This window comes from Diospyros lotus, chromosome 6, assembly GCF_014633365.1.
Source record: "Diospyros lotus cultivar Yz01 chromosome 6, ASM1463336v1, whole genome shotgun sequence".
In the NCBI taxonomy this organism is placed as follows: Eukaryota; Viridiplantae; Streptophyta; class Magnoliopsida; order Ericales; family Ebenaceae; genus Diospyros; species Diospyros lotus.
The window spans coordinates 31,892,111-31,907,304 of record NC_068343.1 but is presented as its reverse complement, the minus strand read 5'-3'; the positions used below and the strand labels follow the sequence as shown (position 1 = coordinate 31,907,304).

Genomic DNA, 15,194 nt, shown 5'->3' with positions numbered 1-15,194 from the left:
TTCTAAAAAGGTTTGAATTTCTGCAGTGTCAATCTGATCATACCTTATTTGTGAAATTTTCAAAAGAGGGGAAAAGGGCTATCATCATTGTGTATGTGGATGATATCATCATCACAGGAGGTTATAGTGAAGAAATTAGTAATGCAAAGAAGCTCCTAGCCAACAAGTTTGAAGTAAAGGATTTGGGATTCCTCAGGTACTTCCTTGGGATGGAAGTAGCTCGCTCAAGAAAGGGAATTTTTGTTTCTTAATGGAAGTATATTCTGGACTTACTAAAAGAAACAGGAATGATTGGGTGCAAACCGGCAGATACTGCAATGGACTTAGCAAACAAATTTGGTGAAATCGAAGGAGACTCACTCACAGACAAAGGCAGATACCAGTGGCTTGTGGGGAAACTCATCTACCTTTCCCACACCCGATCTGATATCAGATTTGTAGTAAGTATGGTAAGCAGAAATATGAATAATCCTACAAAAATTCACCTTAAAGCTGTCCATCACATCGTCTAGTATCTAAAAAAGAACCCAGGAGAGGGCCTCTACTTTAAGAAAACTACAAATAGAGATGTAGAAGCGTACACTAATGTAGACTGGGTCGGGTCTATAACAGATCGACAATCAACCATAGGGTATTGTTCCTATGTTTGGGGAAATCTTGTTACATGGAGGAGTAAAACAAACAGTGGTCACTAAAAGTAGCGTAGAAGCAGAGTTTTTTGCTATGTCCCATGGAATTTGTGAAGGTATATGGCTTATGGGGTTACTTGGGGAATTGAAGGTTCAATCCAACACCTCTATGAGACTGCTCTGTGACATCAAGGCCACCATAAACATTGCTAAGAATCTGGTTCATCATGACCGAACCAAGCACATAGAATTGGATCGGCACTCAATAAAAGAAAAGGTGGAAGGAGGGATTGTCAAACTGATCTATACTCCAACTATTTTTTAGATTGTTGACATCCTAACAAAGGCTCTCTTGAGAAATAAATTCAAAAATTTGAAGTCCAAGCTGGGTATACAAACATAACCCAGCTTGAGAGCGAGTGTAGAATCCCATCTTTCTGATTTGTTTCCTAATTCAGGAACCCTGATTTTTTTGATCCTATGGAATTAATGATTCTTTTTTGGCAGTCTCCTAATCTGTATTTAGTAGTTTCCTAAGTTGTATTTAATAGTTTCCTAAGCTGTTTTTGGAAGTTCCTACTTCTATATAATTGTATGTCTCAATCAGAGGAATGCAGAGAAATTCATTATTCTCCAAATTCTTCAGACATCCCACACTTCCATCCCTCAATGAGGTTTTTGCTATGGTTAGAAGTGAAGAAAATCGGGGAGCTGCTATGCTTAATGAAACTAGCTCAGAAAGATCAGCCATGGTGTTAAATAAAGGGGAAGGATTAAGGTTTAGGGCTAGAAAAGCAGAGGGTCGGTTTAGAACTGCCAATAGAGAAGGACTATGGTGCACATTCTGTAAGGCACACCCAGGAGACTTGTTTTAAGCTCCATGGAAAGGAGACTGTTCTAAGTCGAATGGGAAGTTTAAGAAATCTGACAACCAAGAACCAAGCCTATTTATGCAGCAAGGGCCAGGAAGAAGAAGCATCAATTGATCTAATAGAACCTCTCTCAAGTTCTGATCTTTCTTAGTTGAACTCTGATGAGATCAATAAATTGAAGTCTTTTCTGAAGACTCTTCAAGATAGGGCCTGCTCTCTTTCTCATCAAGGTAACACAGGTAATTATCTACACTTAGCATCCTTCTCTTCCTCAAAAACTGATAAAAGGGATATATGGATCCTAGATACTAGAGGCATTGATACCTATCAACCTCTTTTAACCTTTAAACAAATCACAATAGCCAATGGAACATCTGTTCCAATCTCTGGCCAGGGTAAGGTCACCCTTAACCCTAATTTTTCTATTAAACAAGTACTTCATGTACCAAATCTATCAGCTAATCTTGTGTCCATTCACTAACTAACCAAAGACTTGAATTGTCATACTATTTTCTCCCCTCATTTGTGTTAGTTTCAGGCCATGGCAATAGGGAAGATGATTGGTGCTACTAGAGAACATAATGGGCTATACTACCTGATGAGGGAGGGGAATTATCCTACAAGAGATCAACTGCAGGTTACTTGCTCGTCTCAGATTACCTCAGATCATAAGGATATCTAGCTACAACATTACAGATTGGGTCATCCTCCTTTCACTCTTTTAAAAAACATGTTCCCTACATTATTTAGTTCTCTAGATCCTAGTTTATTTTACTGAGATGTATGTGTCATGTCTAAACATCATTGTGTGTCTTACCCACTTAGTAATAAAATCTCTTCTAAACCATTTGCTTTGATTCACTCGGATGTGTAGGGCCCTTCTAAAATACCTATCTGTTTTGGGGCTCGCTAGTTTATATCCTTCATTGATGATTGTACTCGAATGACTTGGATTTTTTTTATTAAAAGATAAAGCTGCCATTAGTACTGTCCTACCAAATTTTTGTAAACTGATTACAACTCAATTTGGTTCTCCTATTAAGAAATTAAGGACTGACAAGGCAAGAGACTATTTTAATCACCACTTGCATTAATTCTTTCAACAAGAAGGAATTGTCCATGAATCCTCCTGTGTAGATACTCTACAACAAAATGGAGTAGCTGAAAGGAAGATGAGACATCTCCTTAATGTGGCTAGATCTCTCCTCCATCACCATAGTGATCCTAGTGATCTCTTCTTTCCTCCTATCCACTTTACCTCATCTCCTCAGCCTCCTAACCAATCTTCAAGAGGCAGTCATGAACTGGATCATGATCAAGGTACCCCTGAGCAAGAGCAATCAGTCGCACAAGAGCTGCTATCTCTAGTTAGGTATAAGGGATCTCCTTATGTATTCAAACGTAGGTAGCTCTAGCATGCACCAACATCAGTCCCTAGTCAAGGTATGGGCTTCATTCAACCTTCACCCTTAGTCCAAACTGATACCATTAATGATGATTTAAACCTTCCTATAGCTATTCGAAAGGGGTTTAGAAGCTGCACCCAATATCCCTTTAACTAATTTCTTATCCTACCATCGTCTTTCTCAAAACCATAGGGGTTTCCTAGTATCTTTGGACTCCATTGAGATCCCTAAGTTTGTTGATAAGGCTTAAAAGGATCTAAACTGGAGGCAAGCTATGTTGGAAGAGATGAGAGCTCTAACGAAGAATCATACATGGGAATTAGTGCCTAAACCATGGGGTGTTACACCAGTTGGTTGTAGGTGGAATTTTAATATCAAATACAAGGCTGATGGAACCCTAGAAAGGTATAAAGATAAGTTAGTAGCCAAGGGCTACACTTAATAATATGGTATAGATTACCTTGAGACATTTTCCCCCATGGCAAAGATGTCTACTATGAGAATTCTCCTATCCCTAGCAGCCTATTATGGATGGAGCCTATAGCAGTTGGATGTAAAGAATGCATTTCTACATGGAGACTTGGAGGAAGAAGTCTTTATGGAATTGCCTCCCAAATTTCAAGAAGGACATGCAAGGCAAGTGTGCAGGCTCAAGAAGGCTCTTTATGGGCTCAAGCAGTTCCCAAGGGCTTGGTTTGGCACGTTCTCCAAGGCCATGACAGCTATGGGATATAGCTAAAGCAAGGGTGATCATACCTTCTTCATCAAGCATTCAAGAGGTGAGAAGGTTACTACACTATTGGTATATGTAGATGACATAATAGTCACTGGGAATGATGCAGAAGAATAGAAGACTCTCAAGGACAAGTTAGCCAAGGAGTTTGAGATTAAAGACCTTGGTCCTCTCAAATATTTTATGGGAATTGAAGTTACCTATTCTAAGGCTAGAATATTTCTCTCCCAAAGGAAATATGTGCTGGACTTATTGGTTGAAACGGGAGTATCAAGTGGACTAGGATCGAATGTACCAGTATAGCCTAATAGCAAGTTGTGGATTAATCCTAACAGTCAACCGGTGGACAAGGGCAAGCACCAAAGGCTGGTGGGTCAGCTGATCTATCTCTCCCACACTAGGTCATACATTGCCTTTGGTGTCAACATAGTGAGCCAATTCATGCATAGCCCAACAAAGGAGCAAATGCAGGTAGTGAGGAAAATTTTAAGCTATCTAAAGGCTACTCCAAGTAAGGGAATCTTGTTCAAATCAAGAGGAGAATTGGACTTTAAAGGATTCACAAATGCTGACTATGCCGGATCTCTTATTGACAAAAGATCAACAAGTGGGAGTTGTGTGTTTCTAGGTGGAAACCTTATGTCTTGGAGGAGCAAGAAACAAAGTGTTGTGGCAAGATCAAGTGCAGAGACAGAATTTAGAGCAATGGCTCTCGGCCTATGTGAGGTATTGTGGCTAAGAATCATCCTAGAGGATTTGAATATCAAGGTTCAAGACTCAATTAAGTTGTTTTGTGACAACCAATCAGCCATCAACATTGCCCACAATCTTGTCCAACATGACAGGACAAAACATGTTGAAATAGACCTACATTGTATTAAAGAAAAGTTGGATTCAAGCCTGATTCATATACCTTATGTTCCATCCGAGGAACAAGTGGCAGATGTGTTAACCAAAGGGCTGGCAGTTAAGAGGTTTGAGGATCTAACATGCAAGCTGGGAATGATTGATATACACTTTCCAGCTTGAGGGGGAGTGTTGGATCTCGTGAATATTTGAAAGAAGTAAATGCATGAGAGGTGCTGATCTGTGTGGTTGTATTTAGAAGTTTCCTTCTAGGTGTTTCCAAATCTGTTTAGGATACTTGCCTAAATCAGGCTTAGGAAATTTACCTAAAAGGGAGGAACATATTTCTTTCCTTTCTTGTTTGATAGAGTTTCCAATGTTGTATTTTTCTCTCTCTATAAGAGGGCTGATCGTGTACATATTTTGATACGAATGAAATCATTCTACTCTCAATTTTTTCAATTCTTATTTATACTGATCTCCCCACAATCAAATGGGAGTATTCTCGCCAAAAACATAGCAAAGAAGCCTAACTGATTCACGCCACTTGCATCAAGCATGTGCGTGTTTGGTTACTCCTTTTCCCCCTAATTTCCTCGAATTACAATTCAATTATTAGGCGGTACATGACAGTTAACTTTTTATTTTAGTTTTTTGGTAGTTTCCTAAATCCTAAGCCTCCTATTCTTGTATAGCCTGAGATAGGAAGATCTCTTGTATATATGTATTGTACAACTGATTGCTGGAGGTAAGAAATCAAATAATTTCTTTCAAAATTATATGTTCATGGTATCAAAGCCAAGCTCGACGTTGTTCTGACATTCAACTCATCAGTCCTTTTTTTCGAACTATAATATTAGTTCTTTATGGCAGAAACTAACTTTTCTTTGGCAGCCTCTTCCATTGCTCCTGTCATTTCTACTACTTCAGCTAATCCCATATCAACCCTTGATTTTCATTCTCTTCAAATCACCCTACACAAACTCAATGGAACCAACTTTCGTGAATGGTTCCAATCTGTGTTGCTTGTTATGAAAGGTAAGGGCAAAGTTGGACATCTGACGAGTGTTATTCCTATGCCACCTTCAACTGCTGTTAACTATTCAACTTGGGAAGATGAAAACTTTATAGTCATGGCATGGTTCATCAATTCTATGGAGCCTAAGATAGGATGGACCTACCTCTTCTACAAAACTGCAAAGGAGATTTAGGATGTTGTGTAAGAAATCTACTCAAATCTCAAAAACACAGCCCAGTGTTTTGAAATCCGTTCTGCCCTTTGAACTACTAGACAAGGTAACATGTCAGTCACCGAATACTATAATGTTTTAACTGAACTTTGGCAAGAGATGGATCTTTTCTATGACATTAGTTGGCATTATATTGAGGATAGTACTAAGTACACTAAAATGTTGGAGAAGGAAAGGGTATTCTATTTCCTACATGGCTTTAACAAAGATCTAGATGAAGTTCATGGTTGTCTCCTTTGTTGAGATTAGACGTGAGGAAAGCCGCGAAAGAGTAATGCTCAGCAACTTTTCAAACCAGCCCTCTGATTTGGGATCCCAAAATTCTGCCGTAACAGTCCATCGTAGTACATCTCATTCAAAGGATCAAAAACTTAAAGATAAACTCTGGTGTGATCATTGCAATAAACCTCATCATTCGAGGGACATATGCTGGAAACTTCATGGCAAACCTGCAAATTGGAAGCCAAGAAGCCAAAGAGAATAGAAGAAGTCAGCATATACAACTGACTCAACCATCATCTTTGAAAAATCAGATGCTTCGTTTGCAATGGAGCAGATGAAAATTTTACAAGAGTTATTGAACCAGTCCAAAGTGCCTAAGGAAACTGAACCTGTCCCTCAAACTAGTATAGCCATAGTTGCTCATCAAGGTAACACTCAATCCACTTTATTATCTCAATCACATTCTAGCAACTATTGGACTGTAGACACTGGGGCTTCAGATCATATGATCGGCTTATCAAAATTATTTTCCACTTATGAAGATTGTGTTGAGAATATTAAGGTTGCAATTGCTGATGGGAATGAAACTAGTGTGGCTGGTAGAGGCTCTATTTTTCTACCTGGATTAACATTGTCTGCTCTTCATGTCCCACGTCTTAAATGCAATCTCCTTTCTATTAGTAAATTGACTAAAGATCTCAATTTTATAGTCGCATTCCATCCTACCTATTTTGTATTTCAGGACCTGTCTTTAGGGAGGATGACTGGTAGTGCTGAGGAGAAAAACGACCTATACTACTTCTCAAGCGTGGTTCCTCCATCGACTTATAAGTCATTTAATCCTATTTCATTGTCTTTCATTTCTCATTGTGATGTTTCGTTATGGTATAAACAACTAGGCCACCCGAGTTTCATTTATCTAAGAACTTTGTATCCAAAATTATTCATCAATAAAGATCCTATTTCCTTTCAATGTGAACATCGTGTTTATGCTAAACATCCACGCTCTCATCATCCTACTCATCCCTACAAATCCTCACAACATTTCATATTATTCATAGTGACATTCGGGGGCCAGCTCGTGTCTCAACTTTAACTGATACTAGCTGGTTTTTCATGTTTATTGATGATCACACCCATGTTTGTTGGGTTTACCTCATGAAGGACAAATCTAAGACCTGTTCCATATTTAAACAGTTTAATAAACTTGTTACCAATCTGTTTCAGTCTTCTGTTCATATCCTTCAAAATGATAATGGTGGGGAATGCTTTGCACAAGAACTAAACCAATACCTTATTGATCAGGGTATCTTACACCAAAGTTCATATCCTTCTACTCTCCAACAAAATGGGATAGAAGAAATGAAAAATAGACATCTTGAGGTGGCCCGATCCCTAATGTTTGCTAGCCATGTTCCAAATACTTGTTGGGGTGAAGCTATTCTAACAATCGCCTATCTCATAAATAGGTTACCTTCCAAACCACTTAACTATCGAACCCCATTGAGCTGTTTACTTGTTGTGTTCCCCAAAATTTGCATTCTAAACTCACTATCTCCCAAAGTGTTTGGATGTACTGTTTTTGTTCTTAATCAACACCCTCACCACGACAAACTTGATCCTAAAGTACTCAAATGTATTTTTGTTTGGTACTATCCCACCCAAAAAGGTTACAAGTGCTACTCTCCTTCCACTCACTGATTTTCTGTCTCCTGTGATGCATGTTTCTTTGAACACCAACCTTACTATCCCAATACTTCTCTTCAAGGGGAGACCTCTCATGAAGATAATCAATAGGACCCATCTATTTCACGTCTTATTTCCTTTCCTATTTATCCATCAAATGTTCCCTCACTTGAGCTATCCTCACATCCTTCATTAGACCAACTTGAACTTGTACAAGAAATAAGTCAAGGGGGAAAACCTATGACTGAACCACAACTGATTAAGGTTTACTCAAGAAGGCCAAAAGCTCCTCCACACAAGCATTCATCTGAACTGGAGCCAAGTCCTAGTTTGGAAGAGGCTGCCATAGTTGATGATCTTGATGTTCCAATTGCTATAAGAAAAGGGGGAAGATTTTGTACCAATCATTCTATCTCCAACTATCTGACCTATTCTAAGTTGTCTCTTAATTACATGGTCTTTACCACTATGATTAACAATGTGGAAATCCCTAAAGATATTCAAAATGCCCTTCATGAGCCTAAATGGAAAGAGGTTGTTTTGGAGGAAATGAATGCATTGATTGATAGCAAGACTTGGGATATTGTGGAGTTACCTGAAGGAAAGAGACTTGTCGGATGTAAATGGATATTCACAGTCAAATATGGCCCCGGATGGAAAAATTGAGAGATGCAAGGCAAGGTTAGTTTCCCAAGGATTCACACAAACTTATGGCAATGACTATGAAGAAACATTTGCTTCTGTAGCGAAGTTAAATTTAATAAGGGTTCTTTTGTCTCTTATTGCCAACTTAGATTGGGAACTTCGCCAGATGGACGTGAAGAATGCTTTTTTAATGGGAAGCTGGAAGAGGAAGTTTATATGAGGTTTCCATCTAGTTTTGAATCCACTAAGCCTCAGGTAATGTCTGTAAATTAAAGAAGTCTCTCAATGGTCTCAAGCAAACACCTAGGACATGGTTCACAAGGTTTAGTGTTGCTATGACTCAATTTGGATATCAGCAAGGATAAGCTTACCACACTATCTTCATTAAATAGGCTGAAAATGGAAAAAAGATCAATTTTGATAATGTATGTGGATGATATGGTTATAATAGGCGATGACACTGGAGAGATAAAGGGACTTAAAATCAACCTGTAGGCTGAATTTAAGGTTAAAGATCTCGGTACACTAAAATACTTCCTTGGCATGGAGATAGCAAGGAGTAAACAAGGTATTTTCATAATTCAACTTGATCTCTTGAATGAAATTGGAAAACTTAGTTGTAGACCTGTAGGTACTCCATTGGAACGAAATTGGAAGCAAAAAGTCACAGAAAATGACTCTACTATTGATAAGGAAAGGTATCTCGGTGCCTAGTAGGAAAGTTGATATACCTTTCCCTTACTAGACCTAATATTGCCTATAGTGTGAGTGTTGTGAGTCAATTTATGCACTCACCTGCACATAAACACCTAGAGGTAGTAAACTAGATTCTTCAATACCTAAAAGGGACCCTTGAAAAATGGCTTTTGTTTCAAAAGAATGATCATAGGGGAGTTGAATGTTTTGTAGATGCAGATTGGGCAGGTTCAATTGAGGATAGCAAGTCCACAATTGGCTATTACACTAAAATATGGGGTAACATGGGCACTTGGCAGAGTAAAAACCAGACAATCATGGCAAAGGAGCAATGCTGAGGTTGAGTATAGAGCAATTGCTCAAGGGATTTGTGAGTTGATATGGCTAGGAAGTTTGTTACCGGATCTGAAAGTTACATGGACAAGACCTATGAAGTTGTATAGTGACAGTAAATCAACTATCAAGATATGTCATAATCCAATCCAGCATGACAATATGAAATATGTGAGAATTGATCGAAACTTCATCAAAATGGAGATAGAGAGTGGAGCTATTAACCTATCCTACATCCCAACTAAAGCTGAAGAACAGATGTTCTAACTAAGGCACTGTTGAAACCAAGTTTTAAAGCATTTGTAAGCAAATTGAGAATGATGGACATCTATTCACCAACTTGAGGGGGAGTGTTGGAATCTAGAAATCAATCCCTGATTTAGAGGGAATGATTGAAAAGATTAAATCCCCAAATTAAAGAAGTAATCAAAGGAATTATCTTAGGTCAACTTTTGTTTTAGTTTTTTGGTAGTTTCCTAAATCCTAAGTTTCCTATTCTTGTATTTGGTAGTTTCCTATTCTTGTATAGCCTAAGATAGGAAGATCTCTTGTTTATATGTATTGTACAGCTGATTGCTGGAGGTAAGAAATCAAGTAATTTCTTCCAGAATTACTTGTTCAAGTACTTGTCTACTTCCCATTATTTTTGTTCATTATCTGTGACAATTCCTAAGGTTGTGTTTGAGGTCATGTCTCACTCAAGTTCGAGAGTTGTAGAAAAGAGATGTATGCTCTAGTTGAGACTATAATTGATGGGCTTATATAGTAAAATTAATCTAATATCAAAACTAATAGGTTGAAAGGTCCATTAGTTGTGGAGGGATATAATTACATATATTGTTTAGACTATGTTCAGAAGCCTTCTCACTGGTGGCTAAATTTGCATCTTCCATTAATGAGTCTGTTATTGGATATAAATGGGTCTTATATATATTGAAATCATCCAATGGTACAACTCACAAGCTGAAAGCCCCTTTAGTTGCTGTAAGATATCGAAGGCCTTCTCACTAGTGGTTAGATTTGCATCTCTTCTGTTTTGGAAAAGTAGAAAAGCAAAGTTGGTGGAAGGTCTATTTCTTTGATCCCATACCATCCATTTGTTTATTTGGTGAAGATCAAATTATAACTTGGGTTTCAACACTTCTCACATTTGGATTTAATATATGTGACAAATAACCAGTTGCCATTTTCTTCTCGAAAAGCTTTGACAGCAAATAATAAAGACAATAAAGGTGAAGTCAGTATCAATTTCTAGATTTGTTACTAAGTCTTTGGTTGGTATTGAAGTTCAGTTTGTTTACAGAAAAGCTGAGAATATGCTTTAGATTGAACAGCTGTATTTGTGCATGCTGATTGGAGGAGGCCATCCCAATGGGTTATCTTTTCTTTTATATCTTAGCAGTTCCAACAGAAACTATATACTCACTAATAAACTAAATCCTTTAAAAGGCCACAACATATAACAAAACATAAAAGTATGATGTACGAGAGATCTGAATGTTTATGGTGCATTAATCAAAGACATTCAGAAGAAAATGACGTGGCCTGCAGGGAAAGGTAGAATGATTGTTTCAGGAGCTTCATTCATGGTGCATGGGATCTTAAGCTTAATAACTAGATGATAGACAAACATTTGAATAGTGCAGCAGGGAGCAAGAATACTGTTGGAGAAGATACTTCATACTGGGTGGTTTTGGGTCAGAACCTGAGATTTAAGGCAACTATGCTAAGTCATTATTTGTAACTCTAAAACTGTATATATTATATTAATTGGATATTTCTTGATTCTGAGTCTCACACAAAAAAAGGGGGCCATACAGTCCCTTATTTCTTGAAAAGAAGCCATGCTAGTGCATGGTGCAAAACTGTATTTAAGCAAAATAACTATGGTCAGTTGCTATTTCTAGAGGCAACCGATGGATTAAACTGCAAAATTATGAAACAAATAGTTGCTGCAATCTTTTGAATATCAGAAGTTTGGGCATCATTGTTGTTTCACTGGAACAATAGATAGCACCACAAGAATTAGTTAATCTGCATTTTCAAGGTGCATATATATAGGAGGCAGTTTTTTTTTTTTTCCCGATGTTAGGAGGATTCAGAATCAAGATTTGAGCTACTAATTGTATTTCAATGCAATGAAAAATGAATACTAGATTCTCCTTATTTCTATCTGTTGCTTATTTACTTGTGGTATGATGCCTTCAGCTGTCAGTTTCTGTAGCATCCTTGTGTTGTACCTAAAGGCATCTCCAATTTTTTCAGTGTTTCTTTTGGTATTCTTCTTTGGTTCCCCTGATTATCATTCTAGAAATAGTGTTCTTCGGTAATTATGCACGAAGATGGCTAGCAATATGACTCCAAACCTTTTATGGTCTCACGTTTGGACATCCATGGTTGTATAAAGAGCCACACTGTTGATGTTCCCCATTAGTAAATTTTTTCATTAAAGCAATACATAGTTAATTTTTTCATCTGTTTTGACTGTTTTCACAATGATATTATTTACATCTGACCCACTTTGAACCTTGCAATGCAGGAGCAATACCTGCTGGTTGCCTTAATGTTTTCAGATTTCTTTTCAGTTTCTTTTTGTTTACCTGTCTTTATGAATTTGTATACAGATTGACAGGGATGTGGAAGTTTATGGTTGAGTTCCATCAGAAGCAATTCAGGGTGATGGTGGAATGCAGAACTCATGTGCAAATATCAGAAGAAGGCCTTGAGAGAAATAAAATTGTCAAGGTTATTCAGAAACTAGAAACTGGCATAGTCAAATGGGCTAAAGACTTCATTTATTGGATTTATGCTCAGAAAGCATTTGTGAAATTCTTAAATGGGTGTCTTATGAAGCACCTTCCCCAAAAACCAGAGGACACTACAGATGGAATTGCTACCTACTCTCCTAGAAAGCTTGGGGCGCCTCCTGTATTTATCACATGTAAACATTGGTACAATGCCATTGAGAATATCTCAGAAACTGAAGTATCAAAAGCCATGTACGATTTTGCCTCCATGTTGCACCAGTTAGTGCGTATGTTGAATAAGGAAAGGCGTCACAGGCTCAAAATCAAGTCCCTGGGCAATGATCTTGATAAACAGGTGAAATACTATTACAAGCTAAGTGGGATGAAGTGGGAAGAATATGTATTGTCAGGCGATGCAGCTTGCTTTTGGGTTACTACCGAAAGTGGATTACTAATTCCTGATGCAATATCTGTTGATGTGGAGCCTGTGAGGATCAGACTCAGTGAAGAAAAGACGAGGCATGAGGAATCAATTCGAGAACTAAACGATGCTGCTTCACAAGGCTTACGGGAAGGTTTGATTCGAATTTTCGAGGCTCTGTCTACCTTCAGCATTGACATGTACAAAGCTTATGAGGAAGTCAGCAATCTGGGTAAGGGAGGAAAGGAGTGAGTTTTCAAAGAAGTCTCATGTTTAATTAAGTTGTACTCCTTTGAAACTTTTAGGAACTTCATCTCAACTGTTAACATTAGGTGGTGGGAAATGCCATAACTTTGAATATTTTCAGTGTGGTATTTAGGAATAACAGATACAGTTTAAAATGTTGAGATTGATGTTTATGCCCCACAGGGCCCCTCCTTGAATATTGCTTTGTTAGGCAGGTGAAGGATATTGTGGAGTTCAATTTTTGCTTATTTTGTTGGCTAATATGACCCAAATGATACCTGCCTTGGATCCTCCTCTAGATTAAAGTTTTTCCCCTTAATATGATAATTAACCCCTAGAGCATGTGATCCGAGATTTGATAATTAACCCCTGGAGTATGTGATTGCGAGATTTGAGATAGTTTTCAGTTTTGTCCATAATAAAATGTGTGTTAGGAGAGTCTATAGTTTGTTTTTGTTTTTTTTTTAATTTCTTAAACTTTTTGTATAGAAATTATTTTAAAAAACTAAAACTTGTGGTGTAAAAGGATATATGCATATTATTTGCCAATAAAAAAATTAGCCATATACTGCATGCAATAAAATAAGATTGCTTAGGGAAAAAAAGGTATAAATTATATGTTAAATGTAAAATTATTTCTTAAAAGGAATGAGGAGGAAAAAAAGGTACATTATTAGAGATTATATTTATGTTTTTAGAAACAATTGAATAGAATTAACTTGAAAAAAACAATAGATTAGATTTAGTCAATGCATTATAAAGAAACAATACTATATCAATCTTTCATCCCATTTACATGACCGATCACTTTTATTATTATGATTTTATCTTCAATGCGTAATAAGAAATAGTTTTTTTCTTTTTTAAGTATAAATTTAGAAGGAGAAAATTTAAGAGGATATTTTAGGAAACATAAATAGGATTCATTCACAAATCGCTCCAATCCAAATGAATTCCTATAGGATTATCTAGCAAAAAAAATTCCATAAGATTATTATTGTTATTCATATATAATAATAAATTTATAATTGTAGGAGAGTGTTCGTCTTGAGTTTTTAGTCTCCAAAAGACCTATAAAACAAAAGATAATTAGGGGCGTGGGGTATCTCCTTTACAGGCCTTCCAATGCTTAAGTTAGTTCAACAAAAAAAATATGCAAAAATAATAAAAATGTAATCTGATTAGAGTTCTAGTCATATTTCAATCAAAAAGATCACTTCTTATTTATAAAAATTGAATGTTGACAAATGGAAGAATATCTATATCTTTGGGATTGTCCGTTTTGGATTTCCAAGCGAATACTTCATATGTGAGTTGACACATTTTTCACAACACATAATCCAAAATGTCCCCTAAAAACTATATCTTTGGGATTTGGGAAGGTCTCTCGAGGGTACCTTGGAGAGACCCCACGAGAGTCTCCCAATGACTACTCTATCAAGAAAGTCTCTTGAACTTCCCTCTTTGAATTTATTTCTCTTGGACCTATCTTGGTCTTGGGGGCTCACTTTCTTAGACACATCAATTATAATTATGATTTTGTAGTTTTAATCATTTCGATAGAATTAGAATTCTAATTATTTTATTTAGAAGTGAATTTCAAATCTTATGTTTTGAATTAAGATGGAAATGGAACTAAAAAAAATAGTTTAACTATATTATTTTTAACAACTCAAACAAAGTAAAAAGATAATAGGAGTTGATTTTAATATTTAAATATTATCCTCAAATAAATAATACTTAATTACATATTCTTATATTGGAGAAGAAATTTAACTAAAATATTGAAGTACCAAAAATGAGATGGAGAAGGAAAAGAAGAGAAAATCCTAAGAATATAAATAGATTAGGGAGGATTATTTTTAGAAATAAAATAAATACATTACAAAGTTTGAGGAATATAAATAAAATTTATTTTTTATTTTTTTCTTAATTCAAAAACACAAGAATTCACCAAAACAGTGAATCGAAATTTTAATCCCAAAGTTTTTAAGTTTTTCCAAAGCAACTGAGTGATTTATTCGAATTCCAATAAATAATCGTATAAGCATTATTAATTACTATTATACACTTCAAATAAATTTATTAAATGCATGAAGAAATTTATATTTCAACATACTTTCCTAACCTCAAGATTCAATTATCTATTAATTATGATATTAAATACCGTTTATCAAATTGCATGGAAGCTTTTTAAAATTCAAATTCCTATTAATTCCCCAATTTTTATCATTAATTTTTCTTTGATTATCTTTACTATAGAGATGAGTTGTTATTCAGTCAAATATTAAAAAAGATATTGGTTCTACCAATGATAAAATAATGTTGTATAATAGTTTAATTAAAATTATTATTTTTTTTTTTGCTAGGCATTTGATGAGTTTGTATGTAACGCCCCATTTTTTTGATTTCACTATGATACAATGATACTAAATACAAACTATTATCTTGTATGGGTATTA

The 15,194-nt window shown here is 36.2% G+C and overlaps 1 protein-coding gene across 1 annotated transcript in view; it reads left to right on the top strand.

Annotated features, from left to right (window-relative positions):
• LOC127804267 (uncharacterized) overlaps positions 1–12,862 on the top strand; it is a 48,374-nt gene extending 35,512 nt beyond the window's left edge. Inside the window, exon 4 of the mRNA XM_052341099.1 lies at positions 11,943–12,862. Within this exon, the coding sequence (XP_052197059.1) occupies positions 11,943–12,738 (796 nt within the window). The 3' untranslated portion in view covers positions 12,739–12,862. The remainder of the gene's footprint in view (positions 1–11,942) is intronic.
• Positions 12,863–15,194: the final 2,332 nt, after the last annotated feature.